The sequence below is a fragment of the Suncus etruscus genome, chromosome X (assembly GCF_024139225.1).
Source record: "Suncus etruscus isolate mSunEtr1 chromosome X, mSunEtr1.pri.cur, whole genome shotgun sequence".
Taxonomy (NCBI): domain Eukaryota; kingdom Metazoa; phylum Chordata; class Mammalia; order Eulipotyphla; family Soricidae; genus Suncus; species Suncus etruscus.
Window position 1 is genome coordinate 31,202,700 of NC_064868.1, and position 22,635 is coordinate 31,225,334.

Consider the following 22,635-nt stretch of genomic DNA (forward strand, 5'->3'; position numbering starts at 1 on the left):
AAACTGTACATTCTACTTCTTGTGATAAGCTTCTTATCCTGGGCTGGTCCTTCCAGTCCTCAATTCTATTGTCTCTGAGTGATTTTTGTTTCTTTACGTGGTGTGGGGATGAAACCTAAGGAGTCTATATACAAAAGCAATACTCTCTCTGAGCTTTATCAGTGTTCTCTCACCAGTATTTTGAATGTTCCTAGAGTATTACAACTTGTAGGCAAATTGTTGTACAGCATCTATTATCTCACTTCTGTGCCTATCTGAATTTCCATATCCAGTGAACATCAACTTGACTTTGCTCTCTCTTCCCACCCCCATTCTCCTCCTATGTTTCTTATAATCCCATTTTCAAGACATGCATTACAGTAATGTTATTTATGTTAAAATAATCTATTTCATCCAATTTTATTGATAATTGTTTCCTTACAAATAAAATACAGATAACTCCTAACATTGATGGAATTTTTGATTAATTTAAATTATTTCCAAATATTGCTAAATAAAAAGCAATCAGTTGACTCACAATATTAATGCTGCCTTGCTAATAAATATCACTCATATATTTGTTTCACTTTTATCATCTTACTCAATGACTAAACTATCATATTGCTTTTAAGTGCAAGCTTCTATATGTAAATAGATGTTTATCTTCCCAGTTTTGATAAAATAGGTAGGTCGCCATGTTAATAATCTATGGACAGGCTGAAGCCTAACACAGCGATCAGGTTGCTTGATTTACACACAAACGACCTATGCATAATACCCTGAACTTCATATGGTCTCTCCAGTACTACCACAGGAGTGGTCCCTGAGTCCAGCACCAGAAGAAGTCCCTTAACACTTCCAAATACGACATAAAAAGCAGCCCCAGAATCTATGAAAATCAGATATACTATATTGGTTTTATTTGGTTCAGAAAGTAATTGTTTTATCTTATTATACATTATTTGTAATATACCACACTGCCAAGAAATATGTATGTTAAACCACAGTGATATCTACTACAGTTCTGTAATTTGATTCATGCGAATCTGTCAGGAATAAAATCAACCACAATTTAATTTTAAACCTTCACAACCAGCAGCTGTACAATTTATGTGCTGCTTTTCTATTTTTACTACTGGATAATGACAATGATGAATGTCTTTAAGAGGAAATACATATTCATTAAAAAGACAAATCAAAACTAGCCCCCTTCAAAAATTCCATGAAGATAGGAGGTCCATTTGCCAGCACAAGAACTGTGGAGTAAGTAGAAATTACAACGACAACTTAATCAAATAAGAATTCAATAATTCACCTAGATTTAACTTGTAACACTACCTTTTCATGTATCTAAGTAATAAATAGCCACATAGTTGTTACCAGTTGCTATATTATTAAATATGTCTGTTAATAATTGATTTATTATGGCTATTGCCTAGGAAATCATTCTAAATGTGTGAGTTTTAAGAGGCTTGGGCACAAACTATTCAATTGGTAAGTTTACGGTCACTGGTCTTATGACCTATGTGATCATGAACATGGGATAGAATGAGCACTAGCTCATTAGCAATGATTTACATGCTGAATGACAATGATGAACTTTATAAATGTGCCATCATGTGATTTGAAGTCATGCAAATACAAGTAAGAATGCTGGCAGGTTCCTTATCAATTTGATGGGGCTTCTTTTCTTCACTGTAGCTGTAAGAGATGTGACTTTTACATGAAAGAGTAAAATAATGACATTGTTCCAAAATTGATGTAGTATGTTCAGAGAACCATGCAGTTATTTTAGTGTTTTATTTTATAGCTTATTTGTCTTAAATTCAGGTCAGAAGGACAGCACAGGAGATAAGGCACTTGCCTTGCATGCAGTCATCTCTGGTACATATATGGTTTACTGAGCACTGCTATGAGTGTTCCATGTGAATAAGCTGTAAATAAGGTTTGAAAACCATTAGATGAGGCCCAAAGGGCATTTTCTCTGTATGCAGCTGATCCAGATTTAATGATTTAATCCTCAGCTTCTCATATGATTCCCTAAGCAGCCAGGAATGATTCCTGAGCACAGCACCAGGAGTAATCCCTGAGCACCAGTAGGTGTGGCCCCAAACAAACAAACAAAACTCAAGTCACTCAGCATTTGCAGCTCTGTGTTACAAAACAAATAGTTTTATTTGTATACTTATGAAGACAAATGTGCAATATGAAAAAACGATTCCAAGAAATCATCTAGAGTATAAAATATTTTAACTAATAGCTTCTGCTGAGAGAAAATTTTTCTTCTGCCTAGAATCTTATGACATTTGCATTGGAAAATACCAAATACTGGCTATACTATAATAATTTTCAGTGTAAAATCCATGATCACAAATATTATCTTGAAGCGTATAGTATTATGTACATTTTCTTCTTGCTACATTTATTTTAACATATTGCCTTCACAGTCTGCCATTTTTTGTATTCCATATTGTGTAGTATTGATATTGACACTAATCTGAAATGGCATTTATTCAGAAGTAGGATAAACTAAATTGAACTATGCGGGGAGTCTAGCAGGAAGAGGTTTGGCAGGCCCACGCCATGCCGGAGGCCTGCTTGACCAGGCCGAGGGGGGGGTGCGGGATTTGGGTAACCCCAGCACCCCTCTGCCACCTTGCTCCAGATCTCCAGGGCTTCCCCGGGCCACACCCCTGGGCAAGCCGGTGAGTTGGGTCCCTTGGTGGAGTTTGAAGGTACCCTAGGCCTTCCCCCACTATCCATGCGGCTCCTTAGGGAGGGTCTGGGTGGGGCTCTGAACTTCTGTTCTCCCATTCTTGAAGGATCTCTCCTTCCTGGGAGCCGGGAGTCTAGCAGGAAGAGGTTTGGCAGGCCCACGCCATGCCAGAGGCCTGCTTGGCCAGGCCTGGGGGGGGGTGCGGAATTTGGGTAACCCCAGCACCCCTCTGCCGCCTTGCTCCAGATCTCCAGGGCTTCCCCGGGCCACACCCCTGGGCAAGCCGGTGAGTTGGGTCCCTTGGTGGAGTTTGAAGGTACCCTAGGCCTTCCCCCACTATCCATGCGGCTCCTTAGGGAGGGTCTGGGTGGGGCTCTGAACTTCTGTTCTCCCAGCTTCTTGAAGGATCTCTCCTTCCTGGGAGCCGGGAGTCTAGCAGGAAGAGGTTTGGCAGGCCCACGCCATGCCGGAGGCCTGCTTGACCAGGCCGAGGGGGGGGTGCGGGATTTGGGTAACCCCAGCACCCCTCTGCCGCCTTGCTCCAGATCTCCAGGGCTTCCCCGGGCCACACCCCTGGGCAAGCCGGTGAGTTGGGTCCCTTGGTGGAGTTTGAAGGTACCCTAGGCCTTCCCCCACTATCCATGCGGCTCCTTAGGGAGGGTCTGGGTGGGGCTCTGAACTTCTGTTCTCCCAGCTTCTTGAAGGATCTCTCCTTCCTGGGAGCCGGGAGTCTAGCAGGAAGAGGTTTGGCAGGCCCACGCCATGCCGGAGGCCTGCTTGACCAGGCCGAGGGGGGGGTGCGGGATTTGGGTAACCCCAGCACCCCTCTGCCGCCTTGCTCCAGATCTCCAGGGCTTCCCCGGGCCACACCCCTGGGCAAGCCGGTGAGTTGGGTCCCTTGGTGGAGTTTGAAGGTACCCTAGGCCTTCCCCCACTATCCATGCGGCTCCTTAGGGAGGGTCTGGGTGGGGCTCTGAACTTCTGTTCTCCCAGCTTCTTGAAGGATCTCTCCTTCCTGGGAGCCGGGAGTCTAGCAGGAGGAGGTTTGGCTGGCACTGGTAATCTCTGTCCAGTCTACATTTTCAAAATGCACAAGAAACATTAATAGTACTCTCACAAGAAACATTAATAGTACTCACTATCATTGAATTATGTTTTTATGTATGCAGAATGTCCATTTTGTACTCTGCCCTTTTGCATACCCCTTCATAAGTTCATATTTCTCTTTAACTTCTTTAACTCCTATCATCATTACTCCTTTTTTACCCTTTCTAACTTAAGTACTGTTGAGTCCTAATTCACAGACCAAAGTGGTGCCCTAGAGTTAACACCCACCCAACTATTTTAAAAGGCATAAAAAGGACACATATCTTTTCAACATTTTATGGGTGTTTTCTTTGACGGCTATAACTTTTGCTAAATACTTTCTGATATAGTGATGATCCCCCCCCATGTTTTTTATCTTCTCTTTGTGAACTGCTCAATATGGAATTTGGTGTGAAAGAATCCCTCAGTTTAATACTTATGTTTGAACCAAGTCATGGGTCTTGTTGGAAATGTTCTTATGCCCCCATATATTTGATAGCACCACGTGGCTTTATATCTTGTTTGCGTAGGCACACTAACATGGAAAAATACTATACATACCAATAAGTTCTTATCTAATAAAAATGGGAACACACAAATCTTGTAGTGCAATGAGACCTTACACCCTGAACATTGACATAAAGACCTGGCACAGGCCTCAGAAGAATGGGCATTCTCCAGTCACCCCTTGATCTACAGAAGACATTTACAAAACATCCAAGGTTGTATATAACATCACCTGGTGGCATTCCTGTACCAGGAAAGACCCTACAGCTGCTCTGACATCTACTCAAAAGAAACACCCCTTAACACTGAGAAGACAACAAGAACAAAGACCTGCTTACTGGACAGGGCTTGCTGTATTGCCCCTTAATTGTGAGGTTTGTCTATAACATCACCTGGAAGCAATCCTCTACCACGGAAGACCCTACCACTGCTCAGACATCGTCCTGCTCAAAAGAGACTTCCCTTAACACTGAGAAGACTTAACAACAACAACCTGCTTACAGGAAAGGGCTTCCTGCATTGCCCTTTCATGGTGAGGTGAAACGAGAAGGCACTCCACATCATGACTTCAATGTAGGACATGCAGATTCCAGAATCTTTAATACAGAAACATGAGACCAACAACAGAGACTGTGTGAAAAGTGTGTTGGCACTACAGACAAAGTCTTGGATCGAACGATAACTTTCCTGAGGCCTAGAGCTGGTCTTATGCCAGGAAACTTCAGGGGTAGGATCTCTTTGTATTTAGGCCAAGGATATTCCTTTCCATGCCTCTCATATTTTGGTGGGCCTTTGCAAACAACTATTGCCACTCTAACACCGTTTTTACTGTGCTCCTTTGACTCTAATCCTTAAAACGCACCCACTTAAAATTTGAGGTTAACTTAAGCTAATATGCATGTACATGGAAATGTAAAAAATACTATGCCTCTAATGTTTAAGGAGTTACGTAAGTTTGATGGCTTTAGATTGCCTTGTGTGCTGTTAAGAAATATTATAATGTGCTACAATCTGGGGACTTGAGGGACAAAGTAATTGCACATGGATTCTGTTTTATTTATCTTAACTTTCTTTGGTGAAAGTTCAAAGTTAAGATATCAGCAAGGGGACTTCTTCTGATAATTATGTTATGGGTGATTGTCCTTCCACTGTAACTTTACCTTATCCTCTTTCTTTGCATCTTTTGTTCTCATAATTCAAAATAAAAAAATTATAAAAAAAAAAAAAAAAGAAAAAGTTGGAGTTTATATAGTAGGTATTTAAGTATACAGGAAATTCAAGCTTGTCAATTATTGCCATATTTTATAGACTCTAGGATCTTAATTTATACTTTCATAATTTTGAAACTAAGATGATGATAGTCATATATTATAATAATAATTGGCAGTGTTTTCCCCAATTATTCACAAAATAATAACTAATGTTATAGTCAATGAAGTATAACTATGTGAAAATAATAAAATAATAAGCAAAACTATAAAAAAAATTGAACTATGCAATATATAATTGCATGCTATATTACACATATTTATATTTAATAACAGAATTCTAACATAGTATATCACAAATTGCTATATAATTTATAATAACATGTAAATTCTCCTTTAAAGAGAACTAAAATAAATATAGCACATGGGGAGAAACTTCTCTACCATGACTTGTTTTTTTAAACCCTTACTGCCTAAATTAATGTGTAACTATTATGTGTGTATGTATGTATGTTCTCTGACTTAGAAAGCATAGCAATTAAATATTTAAATAGCTCTTATAAGCTGCTTCTCCTTCTATCCTGGTTTCTAGAACTATGCATCCAAAATTATTTTTACAATTTTACCTATATTTTACACGATCAAATACTGACCCCCATTGATCAGATTTTATTTAATAGTAAGTTCTTCCATGTTTAAGTTGAAAGACATTCAATGTATACATTTAAGTCAGCTTTGGTGCTGAAATTTTCAATATTAACGTTTGTAAATATAAAAATTGAAATATTATTTTTGTTTTTACCTTCAGTGACTCCTCTTGCTTAAAGAGATCTTGAAACTCTTTAGCACAGAGGTCAGGGGCATTAAGGTGATCTTCCACTTCCGAGAGGGCTTGTGAGACATGCGTGATCTCAGTCAGAAAAGTAGAAGGCACGTAAGAAATTTCCAAAGGCATGTCTTCCTTCTTCACCAAAGCTGATTCTTCATGGACCGTGTGCTGGTACAGATACACAAAAGAACAGTTTTTTAGCTGCCAGCATTTACGTAGATTCCAGTTTATAGCTCACAGAGGGATGAAAGCAGATAACAGCTACAAGAAGGTAAAACTAGTAACAAGGTTAAGGCTTCATATACTCTTCCAGAAAGTATTAGAAACATTTTGTAAGACATGTCTTGGATATTCTATGATTATCACATGCATTTCAAGACTCATACTGTGATTAAAGAAATAGTTTTACCCTTAAAAGTACATGTTTTATAGTATGTTTGCAATTGTAATATGTTCTGAAAGTCTTTGGATGTTATAGGATGGGTTGTCTCTGTCGGGATATTCAGACTGAGGGATACTTTCCCGGGTCCTGGTTGTGGAACAAAGGCCTCAATGTGGTAGTGGCTGATAGCTCCTTTTTACTAAAACCCCCAGATTCCAGACATCAGCTCCATTCTTTGATACTAGTTTTCTGTTAAGTTTAGCTAATGACCAAGGTGCTTGCTAGGTGAGTAGGACAGACACTAAAACACACATATTAATAACTGCAAAAAAAAAAAAACACGGCATTCTAAGGGACCTCCTTGCCTCTCGTCCCAACTCAACCTATTTCTACCTTGCACTGAAGTGATCAAATTGATTGACATTTCGAGCTCAAAGTCCTTTGAAATGTTGCCAGTAGTGCCTCTTTCCCTATTCCTTTAAAAAGCAAGACATAAATACTATTTGGCACGCAAATTCAGTAAGACAGATGATCCCTGCTCTTTCCTGTCTACACTGTAAGCAGCAAAACTCTAGTCATTGAAATTATTTTTCTCAGTAACTTCGTTTTAAATTGATCAACTGCCACCTGCCCGTTGATGGGGTCAGCTGAGGTTTGTCGCGCCAGGGTCTCTGGAGGAGTTGTGACAATACTCATGCAACATAACCATTTATTACCACAATCCTGCTGACAAGAACGCCCTCTTTGCTACAGTAATGCCATCAAATGGAATTTAGGATCCAAGACAAAATGCATATCGTGATGAGTACAATTACAAACTGTCTGTTGATACACAATTTTTTTACCTTCCACAGATGCAAACTATTGTGATTCTCACATGTTATAAAATACAATTATTCACTTTGATAGCAATGACTGTTTATGGTGGTTGTTATGTAGAACAAGCATCTATTGAGATATGAATCTGCATTCCTGCAACTGCTATAACAATATAGACCAACTGCATGCCAACAAAAATACCTTGAATTTAGATATTTTGTTGTTGTTGTTTTGGGCCACACCTGGCAGCGCTCAGGGATCACTCCTGGCTCTGTGCTCAGAAATTGCTCCTGGCAAAGCTAAGGGATCATATGGATTCTGGGGATTGAACCCGGATCCTTTCCAGGTTGGCCACATGCAAGGCAAACACACTACAGCTGTGCTATCGCTCTGGCACCAAATTTAGAAGATTTATTTACGTGTGTGAACTGCATATTCACAGAATTACACATACTCATTTAAAAAGCTTAAAAATGCCAAAGTTTAAATTGACCAAATTCATGACATACAGTTTCTCATGATCAATAGATTATGTGATTTAAACTTTTAGTTTTTTGTAAATACACCCAGTTATATTTTCAAGGCTAACACCAGGCTCTGTGCTCGAGGATTTCTCCTGATAAGCTCAGAGGACCATATAGAATGCTGAAGATCAAACTCAAGATCAAACCTAAGCAGTGCTCTACTGTACTTTACATTACCATTCTTGTATATTACCACTCTAGTCCTCTCTAATATCATTATGGTCTTCAATTTTAAATTTAGAGAATGTGTAAATTTTAAATCTACATTTAAATCTATAATAATTAAATTACTGAAATTATTTATAATTGATTAAATTTATATTCTCAATATCTTCATTTCGACCAATTTCCAAGGGATTTTTTTGAAGTAACATTTTATCATAAAATTAGGTTAATTGCAGATTGAATGAAAGATACCATACCTTCCCTAATAAGTTTTAGTTCAAAATAACTATGATATTTTTGGGGTGTTTCAGGAACACTCTAGGCAACATTCAGGGGTTAGTCCTGGCTCTGTGATCAGAAATCATTCCTACGATGCTCTGGGGACCATATAGGATGCCAGGATTGAACCCTAGTGGGCCTTGTACAAGGAAAATTCCTTACACCCTGTGCTATCGATTGAGTCCCAATAATGACTATCATTTTAGTGATAAACATTTCAAAATTGAAAAAAAAAAACTTATTAGGCCATTCACTGTTCTATTCCCATTGACCTAGCACAGCAGGTACAATGCCAACAAGCAAAGTTGTAATTAAACAAAGTAAATGAATGACCACTTTCATACATTCTATTAGACTGGTGGCTCTGCAATTCTCAAAACATCTTCCCAGTTCACACATTTGTCTTTCTTATTTGCATCTGTTTCTTTAACTGTCATTTAAAAATAATTAGAGTACATGCCAAAAAAGTGCTAGGTCAGTCGTTATTGAGCCCTTTTCTTGATAGGAAATATCTACTAGCCTTGTATTTTCTTTCTTTTTGGACATGCAGTTTGCTTAATCTTAATCACCTATATTTGGGATCCTTACAGCAATGTGAAAATCAGGTCCATGCTTTAAAAAATACAGTTATTACAAAATGCTGAAGGCAATAGTCCTAACTATACCTACAATGATGAGGAAAAACAAAGTGGAGAAAATTCATTCAAACTTGATAACTGCCTTGGATTTAATTTCCTGGTATACAACTTAAAACTCCAACCTCAGAGGACTCTTACATGAAAATAAAATAAATTTTACTTATAATTAATGCTAGCCACGCAAATCTAAAAACTACAATGTTTTAGAAAAAACAGAGCATAACTAGCAGTTCAGAGAAGTGTCCTTTGTAATTTCATTCATTAAGCTATTGACCATTTGAATCCATGTTACACTGACACCATAGATTTTTTTATTTTTTCAGCTCATTTATCACCTTTCCCATAATAATATTAGAAGTAATATTTATCAGCAGATCAAAGAAAAAATCTTACCTAAATGTGAACAGAGAACACTTAGGAGAATGTTATGTACCATATATATTAATGCTAAATTTTCAAATAATTGAAATTTCGTATCTGATTCTAGAAATGCTTTTTAGGCAGTTTATTTAATAATGAAACCCTTTTAACCTGATTGAAAAGCCCTAAAGGAAACAATAGCTGTTGTGCAATAGGGAGGACATGCGTAGTAATATTATAATTATCTTTAGAAATAAGTATCAATTTACAAAAATAAGTGGACAATCCCACATATTTTTACTCCATGTACAGATATGGCTTGACTAGATTCTGCAAAACATTTGTAGAATATTAAAACTCTAATTGTTAATGAAAGTAATAAAAGAAATAGAAATATATATTCTATGATTTCAGTGTTCTTTCTTATTTTTTTGAAAACAATAAATTAGGTTGTCTATAGCTTCTTACATATGCCTTTTGGCTTCAATTATGGGCACTTCAACCTATGGGCACTGACTTAGAAACATTTTGTAAATTGAACTATTGAAGGTTAATATGGCACACTGAATATATTAATGGAAGACTACTAGAGAATGAGTTACTAGATAACAGAAATTCTTCTATCATTTTGAAACATAGGTGCTAGTCATCATACATAGGATGGGGGCACCTATTAGCTGAATGGAGAAAGCCAACATATGACACAAAAATCTCATGATACATATTTCAAATTTACAAATATTCTAAAATATTTAAAAATTATACAGATACCAGAGAGTAACTACCAATGCTGTTTCTCAAAATCTTAGCTTATAAATTGTAAATATTCCCATTTATTAGAAAGATGAAATGATACACTTATTTTAATATAGAAAAATGTGTCACAACTTTATAGTCTAGTAACTGCCAAAACTTTAGTTAGTCAGGATTTGGCCATTTGGAGATCTGGAACACTATCTACTCATTAACATATATCATTTCTTTAAAACAATTTGTAGGATTATAATGAATAAACTACATCCACTGAATGACTGCGTTTAGTTTTATAATAATTTCAGGGAGTTATTAAAAAATCAGTGTAACTGGAAGCACTGTGTTCATTTTCTCTTCTTTATGCAAACTCCATGCACTCATATTCAGATTTAGCATTTTCATTTGAATTTCATTAACTCTGCCTTGAATAATTATATCGTTCTGAATTCTGATGTGTACAAATCCTGTCTAACCTTTTGAAAATTAACTTGCTTTTGTTAATGTTCTTTACCACCTTATATCATTATAGATATGCACGCATCATTAGCAAAGAAGTGCTATAGCCATACTAATTCATTTTAATTTCTCTGTTTATATTCATTTACAATGATATAGAAAGAAAAGAATATACTATCCTAATTTTCAGGAAATACAATCAAGAGATGAGGAAGAAAGCTCCAGAGTACCTATTTTTATTAACAAATGAAAATCTCAAATGATACTGTCAAGGGATTAATTTAGGACAAAACAGTGATGTGGAATGTCTAAAGTTGAGTGAGAAGAGCTTCATATTTTAAGCCATGCAAACAATCATTTGTATCAAAATTTTTTAATGTATTTTGATTTTAATGAACTTCTTAGTTATTGTTTTGGTTGCTTATTTTTTACAGGGCAAACAAAACCATCTAGAGCAAAGACAATCCTATTTTGAATCAAATAATTACTCAGATCTTAGTTTGTAAAGCATAATATTTTCTACTATGACTGAAATCACGCCTTTCTCCTTAATACAAAAGTTTTAAGTGGATAGTGGTTTCTGACCTATTTTCAAGTTACAAGATCAAAAATATGCCCCCAAAATGTACTTTAGCATCTTTATTAAAATGTACCTCAAAATACCTATGTCAGATACATACAGCATGCAGAAAAGATGTCATCACTTTCCAAAACAGACTAGTATATTGCTGAAAATGTACTACAACAGAGAATTCCTTTCTTAACATTGTTAAGTGTTATGATGAAGATGTAACAGTTTCAAAATGAGAAATTTATTATTATTGATTTATTAAAACTATTTATCTTACAGTTTTTCCTCAAAATCACATTCTTAAATATTATAGATTATTATGAAGTGATAATAAAATAGCAATTAGGAGCTTAGAGGATAGTAATCTTTTTGTTTGTTTATTTTGGGGCCACGCCCAGTGACACTCAGGTCTTACTTCTGGCTATGCACTCAGAAATCACTCCTGGCTTGGGGAACCATATGGGATGCTAGGGATCGAACCCAGGTCCATCCTGGGTCAGTCATATGCAAGGCAAATGCCCTACCACTGCACTATTGTTCTGGCATCAGAGGATTGCAATTTTAACTGTAGTTCTAAGAGGTCATCAATGAGTGGGAAAAAATATGTTCAAATCTTTTCAGAGTCAGATAATTGAATTTTTCATAGTGATCTTATAGTTAGAAAGAAAATTCAGGTCCTTTGATTTATTATAACATTTATAACACAAAATGCAATTAAATTATTAAATTAGATAAAGCATTATATTTCACTCTAGAGGTAAATGAGTTCAACATTAGTGCAGAGTGGTGTAGTTTATAGTGGACCTTGAAACATCATGGAGGGAGAATGACACCCTGTGATGAGTATGGCACTGGAATGCCATATGCCAAAAAATTTACAAAGAACATTGAAAATAATGGTTCCTAACTGAAAATGTGTTTGAAAAAAATGAATATACTTCAATTTATTAATCCATCTTACTATTGATAGACACTTGGATTGTTCCAACTTTTGGTTGTTATGACTAAACGTGCCATTAGCAATAATTCATGTGTAAAGTTTCATTTGGGAGAATTATTTTTCGGCTACAGCCAATGATGCTCAGGGATTTAATCCTAGCTCTGTGTTCAGGGATCATTCCCGGTTTGGATGGGGTTCCAAGGACCATATGGGATGCTGGAAATTGAATCCAGGTTGGTGCCATATCCACTGTAATACTGAAAAAGTCCCTTAATTTTTTGCCAAATTATAGGATTTTTTAAAAATGATTTTTATTGTGACCAAAGTGAATGACAAATCTTTCACAGTAATATTTAAGGTACATAGTGACATTGAATCAGGGGCATTTCCAGCTCCAGCATTGTCCTCCCTCCACCCCTGTTCCCAGCATACATCCCATATCCCCCTCCATTTTCCCCTGTGCTGCTAGTATAATTGGTCCCCTCTGTGTATAGCTTGTTGTAGATTAGGTATCTATTCTATTGTTGTTGAAAGTCCCTTAATTTTTATTTACCTATAATTAACAGTTAATTTTAATACAGGATAATCCATCAGCAGCAAAAACCAAAGGAATGTGACTCAGATAAGATAGGTATGTATTTAGTCTGCCCTATTCAGTTTCAAATAAACATGAATGGCATGACAATCCTAGTGTTATATTACACAATCTGGTATGCTTTTAATTAAGCAATCATATAAAACATTATGAAAATATCATAACAGTCAGATAATGAGTCTGTATGGATCAGCTATAGTGTTACATGAAGATACTAGTGATAAGAACACATTTAAAATTGAATTATTTTTGTACCCTTTACCTCCCATTGTCTAGAACATTGCCTTTTTTGAAACTATGAAATTGAAGACAGAACTAATTGGTTAATAAATGTACAATGTATCAATATTGCAAGTTTCTCTTTGATAAAATAAAATCAAGTTAAAATACACTTTTAAAGAATAGTAGGAGGATCCAGAAATCCCACACTTAGGTATTGATGACAATAATACCAATGCACTAATTAGAAATAGACACACATCAGTGTTCACTGCAGCACTGTTTTCAATAAGAAACAACTGGTAAAAACACACATGTCAAAAAACAGAAATAGGTAAAGAAGTTGTGATATATGTGTATGTATAAACACAATGGAATAGTACTCAGCAAAAGAAAATAAGAAGTATCTGTCTTTTGCTGCCAAATAAACAAGAGAAGGTCATGCTAAGTGAAGAGTGTCAGAAATAGAAAGATAAGTGTATAATGATCAGATGCATGTGGCTGGATAGAAGATAACAAAGTAAGGTAATCGACAGAGTAAAATGAAAATAAAGCTTTTAATACTAACCAGAAAGTTGGAATTATAAAGGATAAGATAAAGTGATCTACAGGATCCCAAAGAGTACAATGGAGAGAAGTTGGACTTTGATGGTAGATATGACTAAGGTAAAATTATATCTCTAATAGAAAGAAACCACTCTTCCTTAAACAAAAATCAAACTCTGAGAGAGGAAGAGATAGAGATGGAAACAAACTAACTACATAATTACACTATTGTAAACACTCATTTTAATATGGCTAAAGAGATAGCACGGGGATTAAAGCATTTAATATCCCCACTATCTCTGTCACTGCCTTTGATTATCAAATACCATCAAATATTATCCATAAATATAGAGCCTGGTGTAGCCCCTAAATACCATCAAGAGTAGTCTTCCAAAAGAATCCCCAAATCATCTTTTTGATAGCCACACTTTTTGTCTTATTTTATAGGGGGAACATACTGGAGGAAGGAAAGTGCTGAAATTTAGTTCAAAGCCCAACCTATTCTTACCATGTGAGCTGCATCTGTGAGCTTGTATTATCATGAAGTTCTGTGATATGGCAGGGAAAGACATATTATTGAGATGGTAGAAGCCATTTTGGTAAGACTTACTTCTGTGACAAGATAGTTTCCTTATTGTTCTACTCATGTCAGTTCTTTCCTTTCATGTCATTCAATTCCTCAGATTTATCAAGGCCAAGTTAAATTACCTTCTATTTTAACTGATATGGGCACAGCTGTTAGGGTGCTTATGTACAATTGACTCATGTATAACCCCAGGCTCCCCAAAAGGTCTTAGGAGCACTGTCAGGAATGATTCCTTAGTGCAGACTCTGAGTTTACATCACTAAATATGCAACCCCCAAACAAAATAAACAAAACCTCCATAATATGTAACCTTGAAAGCATAGCATTTGCATTATAACTTGAATTTTAATGGATTACTATAAATGAGTGAATGGTCAAATGCCAACTATCACATGTGGTCTCCCAAAAAATAGAGAAAATAATAATTTTTCAATGAAGATAAATATCAACTCATATGGCAAGCAATAACTTATAATATGATCTTTTAATAGGCGAGGTCCTATATTCTACGTACTTTAAAATTTAAAATATTGCTGTAGAGCAATAAAGTGGCAGTTAAAAAAAGGATGCACTGTGCACACTGGAGGTTTGAGGCCCTTAGTTAGATCTTCAGACAACACATATTCCCCTTTCTCAGCAGTGTTGGGTATGATCTTATTGGTGCCCAGCCCAACACCAAAAGGCCAAAGCACCAATATATGGCCAGGCTTATGCATTGATTTTTGCATGGTCTCACCTCTGGGCCAAAGATTACTGGGAGAGACCTAATGACCTCCCAAACACTGCCTAGGAGGTTCATAAATTTACAGTGATATAACATAAAGGCAGCAGAGACATATGACCAAGTTTACACTCTATAATCAAAAACATCTATTGCATAACATCAGATTTAAAAATAAACTTTAGATAAATATTGGGTAAAATTACTTGACTTTACAGTGCTAATTCTTTTTTTTTATTTGGTTTTTGGGTCACACCCGGCGGTGCTCAGGGGTTACTCCTGGCTGTCTGCTCAGAAATAGCTCCTGGCAGGCACGGGGGACCATATGGGACACCGGGATTCGAACCAACCACCTTAGGTTCTGGATCGGCTGCTTGCAAGGCAAGCACCGCTGTGCTATCTCAGCGGGCCCTACAGTGCTAATTCAATGGGCATTTTGAATGCTCCAGATTAAATACAAGGTTATGTTCTTTCATATGATAACATAGCTTAATATAGCCTTAAACAGTATTTTAATTGTGCCATTTCAAATTTAAGTCACACTAACCACAAATTATTTATCAATTTATAAATGAGCTCTTCAGCTTATTTTGAATATAACTCAAAACATGTAAATACATTAAATTAAAATGTTGGGTATTGTTAAAAAGATAACTTAGGGGCCGGCGAGGTGGCGCTAGAGGTAATGTGTTGCCTTGCAAGCGCTAGCCAAGGAAGGACCGCAGTTAGATCCCCCGGCTTCCCATATGGTCCCCCCAACCCAGGGGCAATTTCTGAGCGCTTAGCCAGGAGTAACCCCTGAGCATCAAACGGGTATGGCCCGAAAAACAAAAACAATAAAACAACAAAAAAACATAAAAACAGAAACAAACAAAAAAAGATTACTTAATCCCTCTCTCTCTCTGACTCATCACTTAACATAATAATCTCCATGCCTATCTATATTTAATCAAATTACATGACTTTATTTTTTCCTAAGAGTTGTGTACTAGTCCTTTGTAATAAATGTACCACATTTTCATTTTCCAGTCATCTGATCTAGGGCACTTGGGTTGTTTCCAGATTATGGCTTTGTGAATATATACTGAACATAGGAATGCAGAGGGCTTTTGTGTGTTGTTTTGGGCATCTTCTTAGGTGCTGTATTGCTGGGTCATTTGTAAGCTTAGTTATAGAAAGCTCACACACATTTATGCAATATAAAAATAAGGTAATATGGTATAAATATCTGGAGAAAATAGAGAGGGCCAAAAGGGTCAGTCCATGGTAGGAATCTTGCCACAAAGAGCAGAGGGCTGCAGTTAGGGCAGAGATGGAACCACTATGACAATGAAAGTTGGACATGATCACTCTGGACAAGATGCAGGTGCTGAAAGAAGATAAAGTGATATGCATAATAATCCTTCAGTAATCATGTTGTAAACCACAGAGTCTAAAGGGGAAAGTTGAGAGGTCAGAGGTGGGCAGCAAAAGAAAAATGTCTGCCACAGAGGCAGGCAGGGGATAGTGCAATGAGGAAGGGTGACAGGAAATATGCACTGGTGAAAGATGGGTTTTGAATATTGTACAACTTTGTAACTAGGGAAAAACACTTTTGTTACAAAGGACCTTGTAACCCTGGTATTTAAATAAATTAATCAATATTTTATAAAAAGGGGGAGGAAGAAGATGAAGAGATGAAGATGAAGAAGAAAAAGTAGTAGTAGTAGTAGTAGTAGTAGTAGTAGTAGTAGTAGTAGTAGTAGTAGTAGTAGTATAGTAGTAGTAGTGTGCTAGAGTGGCAAGCAGTGGACAACATAAGGGGAATGGTGGGAGGGAAAATGGGGACATTGGTGGTGGGAGAAGGGTGCACTGGAGAATGGTGTTGTACAATGTATGACTGAAAATCAACCAGGAACAACTTTTAAGTATTTATCGAATGGTGATTGTTATAAAGATAAGTTTAGCCCCCTCAAGTAGTTATGAAACTAAAGCCTCTTAGAAGATGGAATTTTCTAAGACTTGTAGTAATATTGTAATCCTACACAAAGCAGTTATTTATATATTCAGCATATGTTTTTTATAATAAGATAACTTGCTATATCAGCGTTGAAACACCAGGCACAGGATCTTTTCAGATGTTTATATGTGAAAATGCATAAGAACATAAATTTATATATCTAATTTGAGAATAAAATGAATTAAGACAAGTATGCAACTATTTTAAATTCTTTATGTATGCCAACTTAATATTTGGCTTGAATTCCTTTTGTGTACCTTCCAACTTCTGTAATTTAGTAGTAGCAATGCACAATATCACTAATTTCTCGACTGCAGTTCTCAAGCATTTCAGAAAATCTGCTCAGTATTCATCACTAGGTTTAAAGTGGCGACTAAGTATCTATACGGGAAATGCAGGTGCTATAATTTTCTTTTTGATTGAGATTTTTTCATGATAAATGTGATTTATAATGAATATGCTTCAAACTTCACTGCCCATTGTACAATATGAGTCTCTGGCCACATGTGACTATTTGCATTTAAATTACTGAAAAAGAATTACAATGAAATTTAGTTATAAATAACATTAACAATATAGCATGATGTTCAATTTTAATGTTATACAGTCAATAATGAAAAGTCTAGAATTTTAAGTTTATGTGAAAATAACACTACCTATCAGAAAAAAACAGTATCTAAACAGTGTAGCACATCAAGGTAGACTGACAAGGCAATCGAACTGAATATAATGGATTGTAATTAATTTAGTCAATCATCTTTGCCTGAGATGCAAGCATATTCTTTCATAAAGTCTTAATATCTAAATAAGCTCACTCAAATCTCAAGTTAGTTAACAAAAGAACTTACAATGAATTATATGCTATGCATATTTATCATTTTTTGACATATGTGCACCTACATGTATATATGTATGAGCATATACATGCAATATACTATGTAAATATATAAGTATACATGTAAATACATAATTATAGAAATTCTGATACAACAAAATATATAATCATGTGAACATATGTTTATCTCCCTTATTATTGAATATTGCAGCTTATACTCTAGCAGGGGTCTTCAAACTACGGCCCGCGGGCCACATATTGTATTTATTCCCATTTTGTTTCTTCACTTCTAAATAAGATATATGCAGTGTGCATAGAAATTTGTTCATAATTTTTGTTTTTACTATAATCTGGCCCTCCAACAGTCTGAAGGACAGTGAACTGGCCCCGTTTAAAAAGTTTGAGGACCCCTGCATATGTTTTGGAGAATCACATTAAATAATGACATAGCTAGAGAGTGAAAAAACATGAATTGGTCATTTTTGAAAGATTATGTCAATATGGCATGGTCCTGGGAGGAAAATGTAAATCTCCAGATGGCTATATGAGATGATCTGTTAAAAACAATCGATTCCAGAAGATCTCTTTGCCCATGGTGAGCTTTTGTCTATGGTTTGCTTCAAGTAGGTAGTAGTGGACAATCTCTTTACCAAGTAGGTGAGGAGGATATCCTTAAAGCTATAGCTTCTTCAAGGGATCAATTGCTTTCCCACAGTTATAACTTCTAGGAATATTTTTTTACTATTTGATGTTATTGCTTATAGGTCAACTTTATATTATGAAGTTCACCAAATGGGAGTATCAGTTATTTTAAAAAAATGAAAACCCTAAGCATGAGTAAATGAGTAAGACTCTCAAAAGTTACAAGACACGGGGCCGGGCGGTGGCGCTAACGGTAAGGTGCCTGCCTTGCCTGCGCTAGCCTTGGACGGACCGCGGTTCGATCCCCCGGTGTTCCATATGGTCCCCCAAGCCAGGAGCAACTTCTGAGCACATAGCCAGGAGTAGCCCCTGAGCATTACCGGGTGTGGCCCAAAAAAAAAAGTTACAAGACACTGAAAAAGCAAGGCAAAGATAAGAATGCTTATAAGTAGTAAATTTGGAATAAATCAGAAGAGAATGGTGATTTGAAACATTAGGAAAATAATGTTGAAACTGTCACAGTAAAAAATCAAATAAAGACTAATCTCAATTCAGATATGATCAAAAGAACCACTAAAACAAGAAATATTATTTTTTACAAGTAATTAATTTATGAAATCAAGATTTATCTGACTTCTATATAAAAGTCACTAGAAAGAAAAGGAAAATTTACTAAACTCAAAACTATAATTGGTAGCTTGCAAAGGACTTTTTCATTATATAAAAATTTGAAAATTTATATTTAAAGACAAACTAAATTTGACTAATATTCCATACTAAAAGAATATATTTAAGCTTCATTTATGATATGGTTACGTTTAAGAAAACAATATAGCCACAAAAGAAACTTTTTAAAAGGAATGCCTATAAAGATTTTACAGGTCACCTTTTCTTATCATAATAAAATACAGAAATGTAGAGGAATTATGGAATAAATTTTGTTTTGTATCCTAAGGCTGTTAAAATGAATGCATCAGATATCAATGCACTTACTCTTAAGATATTTTTGATAGTGCATTATGCTTAAAATAGACTTAAACGTGGAATAATGTAATATTTTAAATAGTGAAAGCACATATCTAGATTATAATATGATAATATGTAATGATTAAGAAAATAATGGATATTTATGAAAACACAGGACTGTAGCATTATTTCAGAGTATAAATAGTTGTAAATGAATGGAGAGTACTAATGTTTCCTTAATATACTTTTGTATTGATTGAACTCTTAGCCTAATCTTGCAATATATTTCAACGAATCATTCAGAGCCCTGAACCAGCATTAAATGGTAGAAGCAAAATGACAGAGAACACAATAAAAATTACAATCTTTTTTGAGTCTGCCTAGGGGTAATTAGGACACCTTCTACTTGGTCATTCAGTAACAGGCTTTTCAAAGTCAGAGGAAAACATAGTATTAGTCAACTCTGAACCTTACAAAAGTACAGACAAAGTGCCCTAGAAAGTAGGATGATTGAACTTTAAACCAATTTTACATTATCACCTAAAATGCCACGGATGGTCCTTATAGCACACCTCATTGACTAAAGGCATAGCAGTAACAGCTGCACATGTGGAAAATATTTCAGAAAGAGTGAACCAATAAAATCACTCAATGTAATCACACTCAAAGTTTGGTCACTTTTGACTTAATTTAAAGGATGGATTTTGAAAACAGGTAATTAAAATTAAAATTATCTAAAAAACATGCCAAAGCAGGTATTTCACTAAGGATTGAGCAATCAATTAAATGATTCCTCAGCTTTATTTTCTTGCTTTTTTAAATAGCTGATTCAGTGTGTCCCATAAGTTTTTAATTGCTTTTTGCTAAGCTAAAAATGTTTCTCATTTCTTTGGCCTGACACAGGTGGTCATCTTTAACCAAATACCTTATTTTGGAGGAGCACTAAAATCCTTGAGCAATGATATCAGGACTGTTTACAAATTGTACTGCCTAATTCTGAAAAGCCTGATGTTGGTAATTACCTAACATTAGACTCTATTTTTAAAACAAAAAGTAGAGAGCTACGAACCATATTTCGGAATGTAACTTAACTGGGAGACAAAGCATCAACTTTTCAAAATAAGGAGGTATCGTTCAAGATCAAAGTGCATTTTTATCAATATATATAATAAACAGGCACACCATTATCATTACATGTATATATGCATATATAACCTAATTACATGCCTTATATACCCTAACCAGAATAGACAATATGGTGATATTGAAAGGTCTATATTAAAAAGTTTTGGTCTTTATGATTTATGGAACTAATTATACCACATGTTGTTATGTATTCAATATTTTAATTTATATTAGGGATTCATGTTTTTACCAAATTTTAAATAGAAATAAACTGTCAAAATAATTAATTTACCCTTGATAATTATAACTCAAGTAGTATTTAACAAAAATCACAAAATAATTTCTCCCTGCTATGTGGTTCTGAGCTCAAGAGTTGATCAAAATACAGTTTCCCCATCTGACTTTATATAGCTTTCTACCTCACTTCAAGCTTCAAAGAATTGTAATTTATTTTGATAATTTACTATTTTCTTTAGTTTTGGCTTATAATTTACTGGGATAAGAAAAGAACAATATGATCATGTTTATTACAATTATCTCTAAAGTCAGAGCTCTCCACCCTTCAACCCAAAATTTGAGTATACTTGGGTTTTTAGTGCACAAGGGCTATTATCCAAGATAGACCATATATTTGGTACGAAAACCTATCCCTTAAACTTGAGAAGACAGAAATCATATAAGATACCTTCTCAGACCATGCTTTAACAATGCTAATAAATCACACACAAAAGGGGAACTCAAACTTAGAAATGAAACAAAATATTAAAATATATCAAAGGAAGTGAATAGATCTTTACAATATAGTTCATTGAGCTTTGAACTTATCATAATATTCATATGACAATTAATTCATTTAAGTAAGTAAAATTCAGTTATTTGATGGAAACTCCGGGGTTTAAGGGTGCTAGAATATATATTAATAAATTACATAAAATTTTGCAAAATTTCCTTCCTTCTTTAATTCCTCCCTGCCTTATTCCTCCCTCAAAGGCTATTCCTTTGTTTTGGGAGGAATTCATGCAGTGTCAGGGGTCAAACATGGGTCTTTCATATGCAAAACATGTACTCCTTTCCCTTGTGCTCTCTCCTGGACTCTTCATTTTCTCTTCCTTGCCAAAAACTGGGCTCAGTTCTTTCTTAATGATCTTTCTTAGAGTTTCATGAGAATGATTACACATTAAATTTAATGAGCTCCATGTGAAAATCAAGAGAGTTTCTCCTGAAACAACTTCTTTGCTTTGCTCCCGATAATAATTCCTATGTGTTTTCCCATAGATAATTAATTCTCATAGGTAAAGAAATCCAAGTAAAATTGCATTGTTTACTCAGGTATATTTTAAAGTTTTAATACTCTCACCATATTAATCCAATAATTTAAATATATTTCAATTCATATACTTGAAAGATTAATAGATACCTCAATATACCTGCTATTCACTCCCTAATGTTATAAAAATAAATTAGAACAAAATTATTTTTGTGAAAACAGTGATTGTAAATCTTAAAATATTTTAGAAAACTTAAGTTGTCTAGATTTTACTTATAAAATAGATTTCAAGAATTAATAAATAAATGGACATAAAAGTATTTTTGAATTGAAACGAGATGTCATAGCTTCATGGTATCAATGATTAAAGAAATGCTTATTAATATCAGTTACTATATTTTCCCATTTGTGGGTTCTTCATGTTCTCCATTTTCAGTTTGATAAATCACAGGAAAGAAATTTTTCTCTACTAAATAATTAAATTATTTGAATTAATTATTCAATAATAATCATTATTAATTATTAAAGTATTACACTAATGATTTAAATAATAAATAATTATTTAATCATTGCTAAAACATAATTTAAAAAATTGTTTAAATTATTCAACAAAAGTTATTTTGCTTTTCAGATTTCAAAAATGCTACCAAATAACTTATATCTGTTTGAAACAAAAAAAGATTTAAATACAAAAATTATAAAATTCATAAAGTAGCAAGTAAGACTTTGGTACAGTTATTTCATATATGGAAAATATATTTTTCATGATTAGAATGTATTAATTCCATTATTTATTCACATTTGCTTTATGTCTCTCATGCGTAAACAAACAGCAGAATTCTATTTAAATGGATGTTTGTGGGGTCAAAATTTATTGCCTGAAAGGCCACAAAAATGGGAAATATTCATGAGTTTCAGCGCC

General features: G+C 35.0%; 1 protein-coding gene across 1 annotated transcript in view; it reads right to left on the minus strand.

The window, feature by feature from the left end:
• DMD (dystrophin) overlaps nt 1-22,635 on the minus strand; it is a 2,686,579-nt gene that overhangs the window by 1,530,254 nt on the left and 1,133,690 nt on the right. Inside the window, exon 42 of the mRNA XM_049766737.1 lies at nt 6,299-6,493. Within this exon, the coding sequence (XP_049622694.1) occupies nt 6,299-6,493 (195 nt within the window). The remainder of the gene's footprint in view (nt 1-6,298; nt 6,494-22,635) is intronic.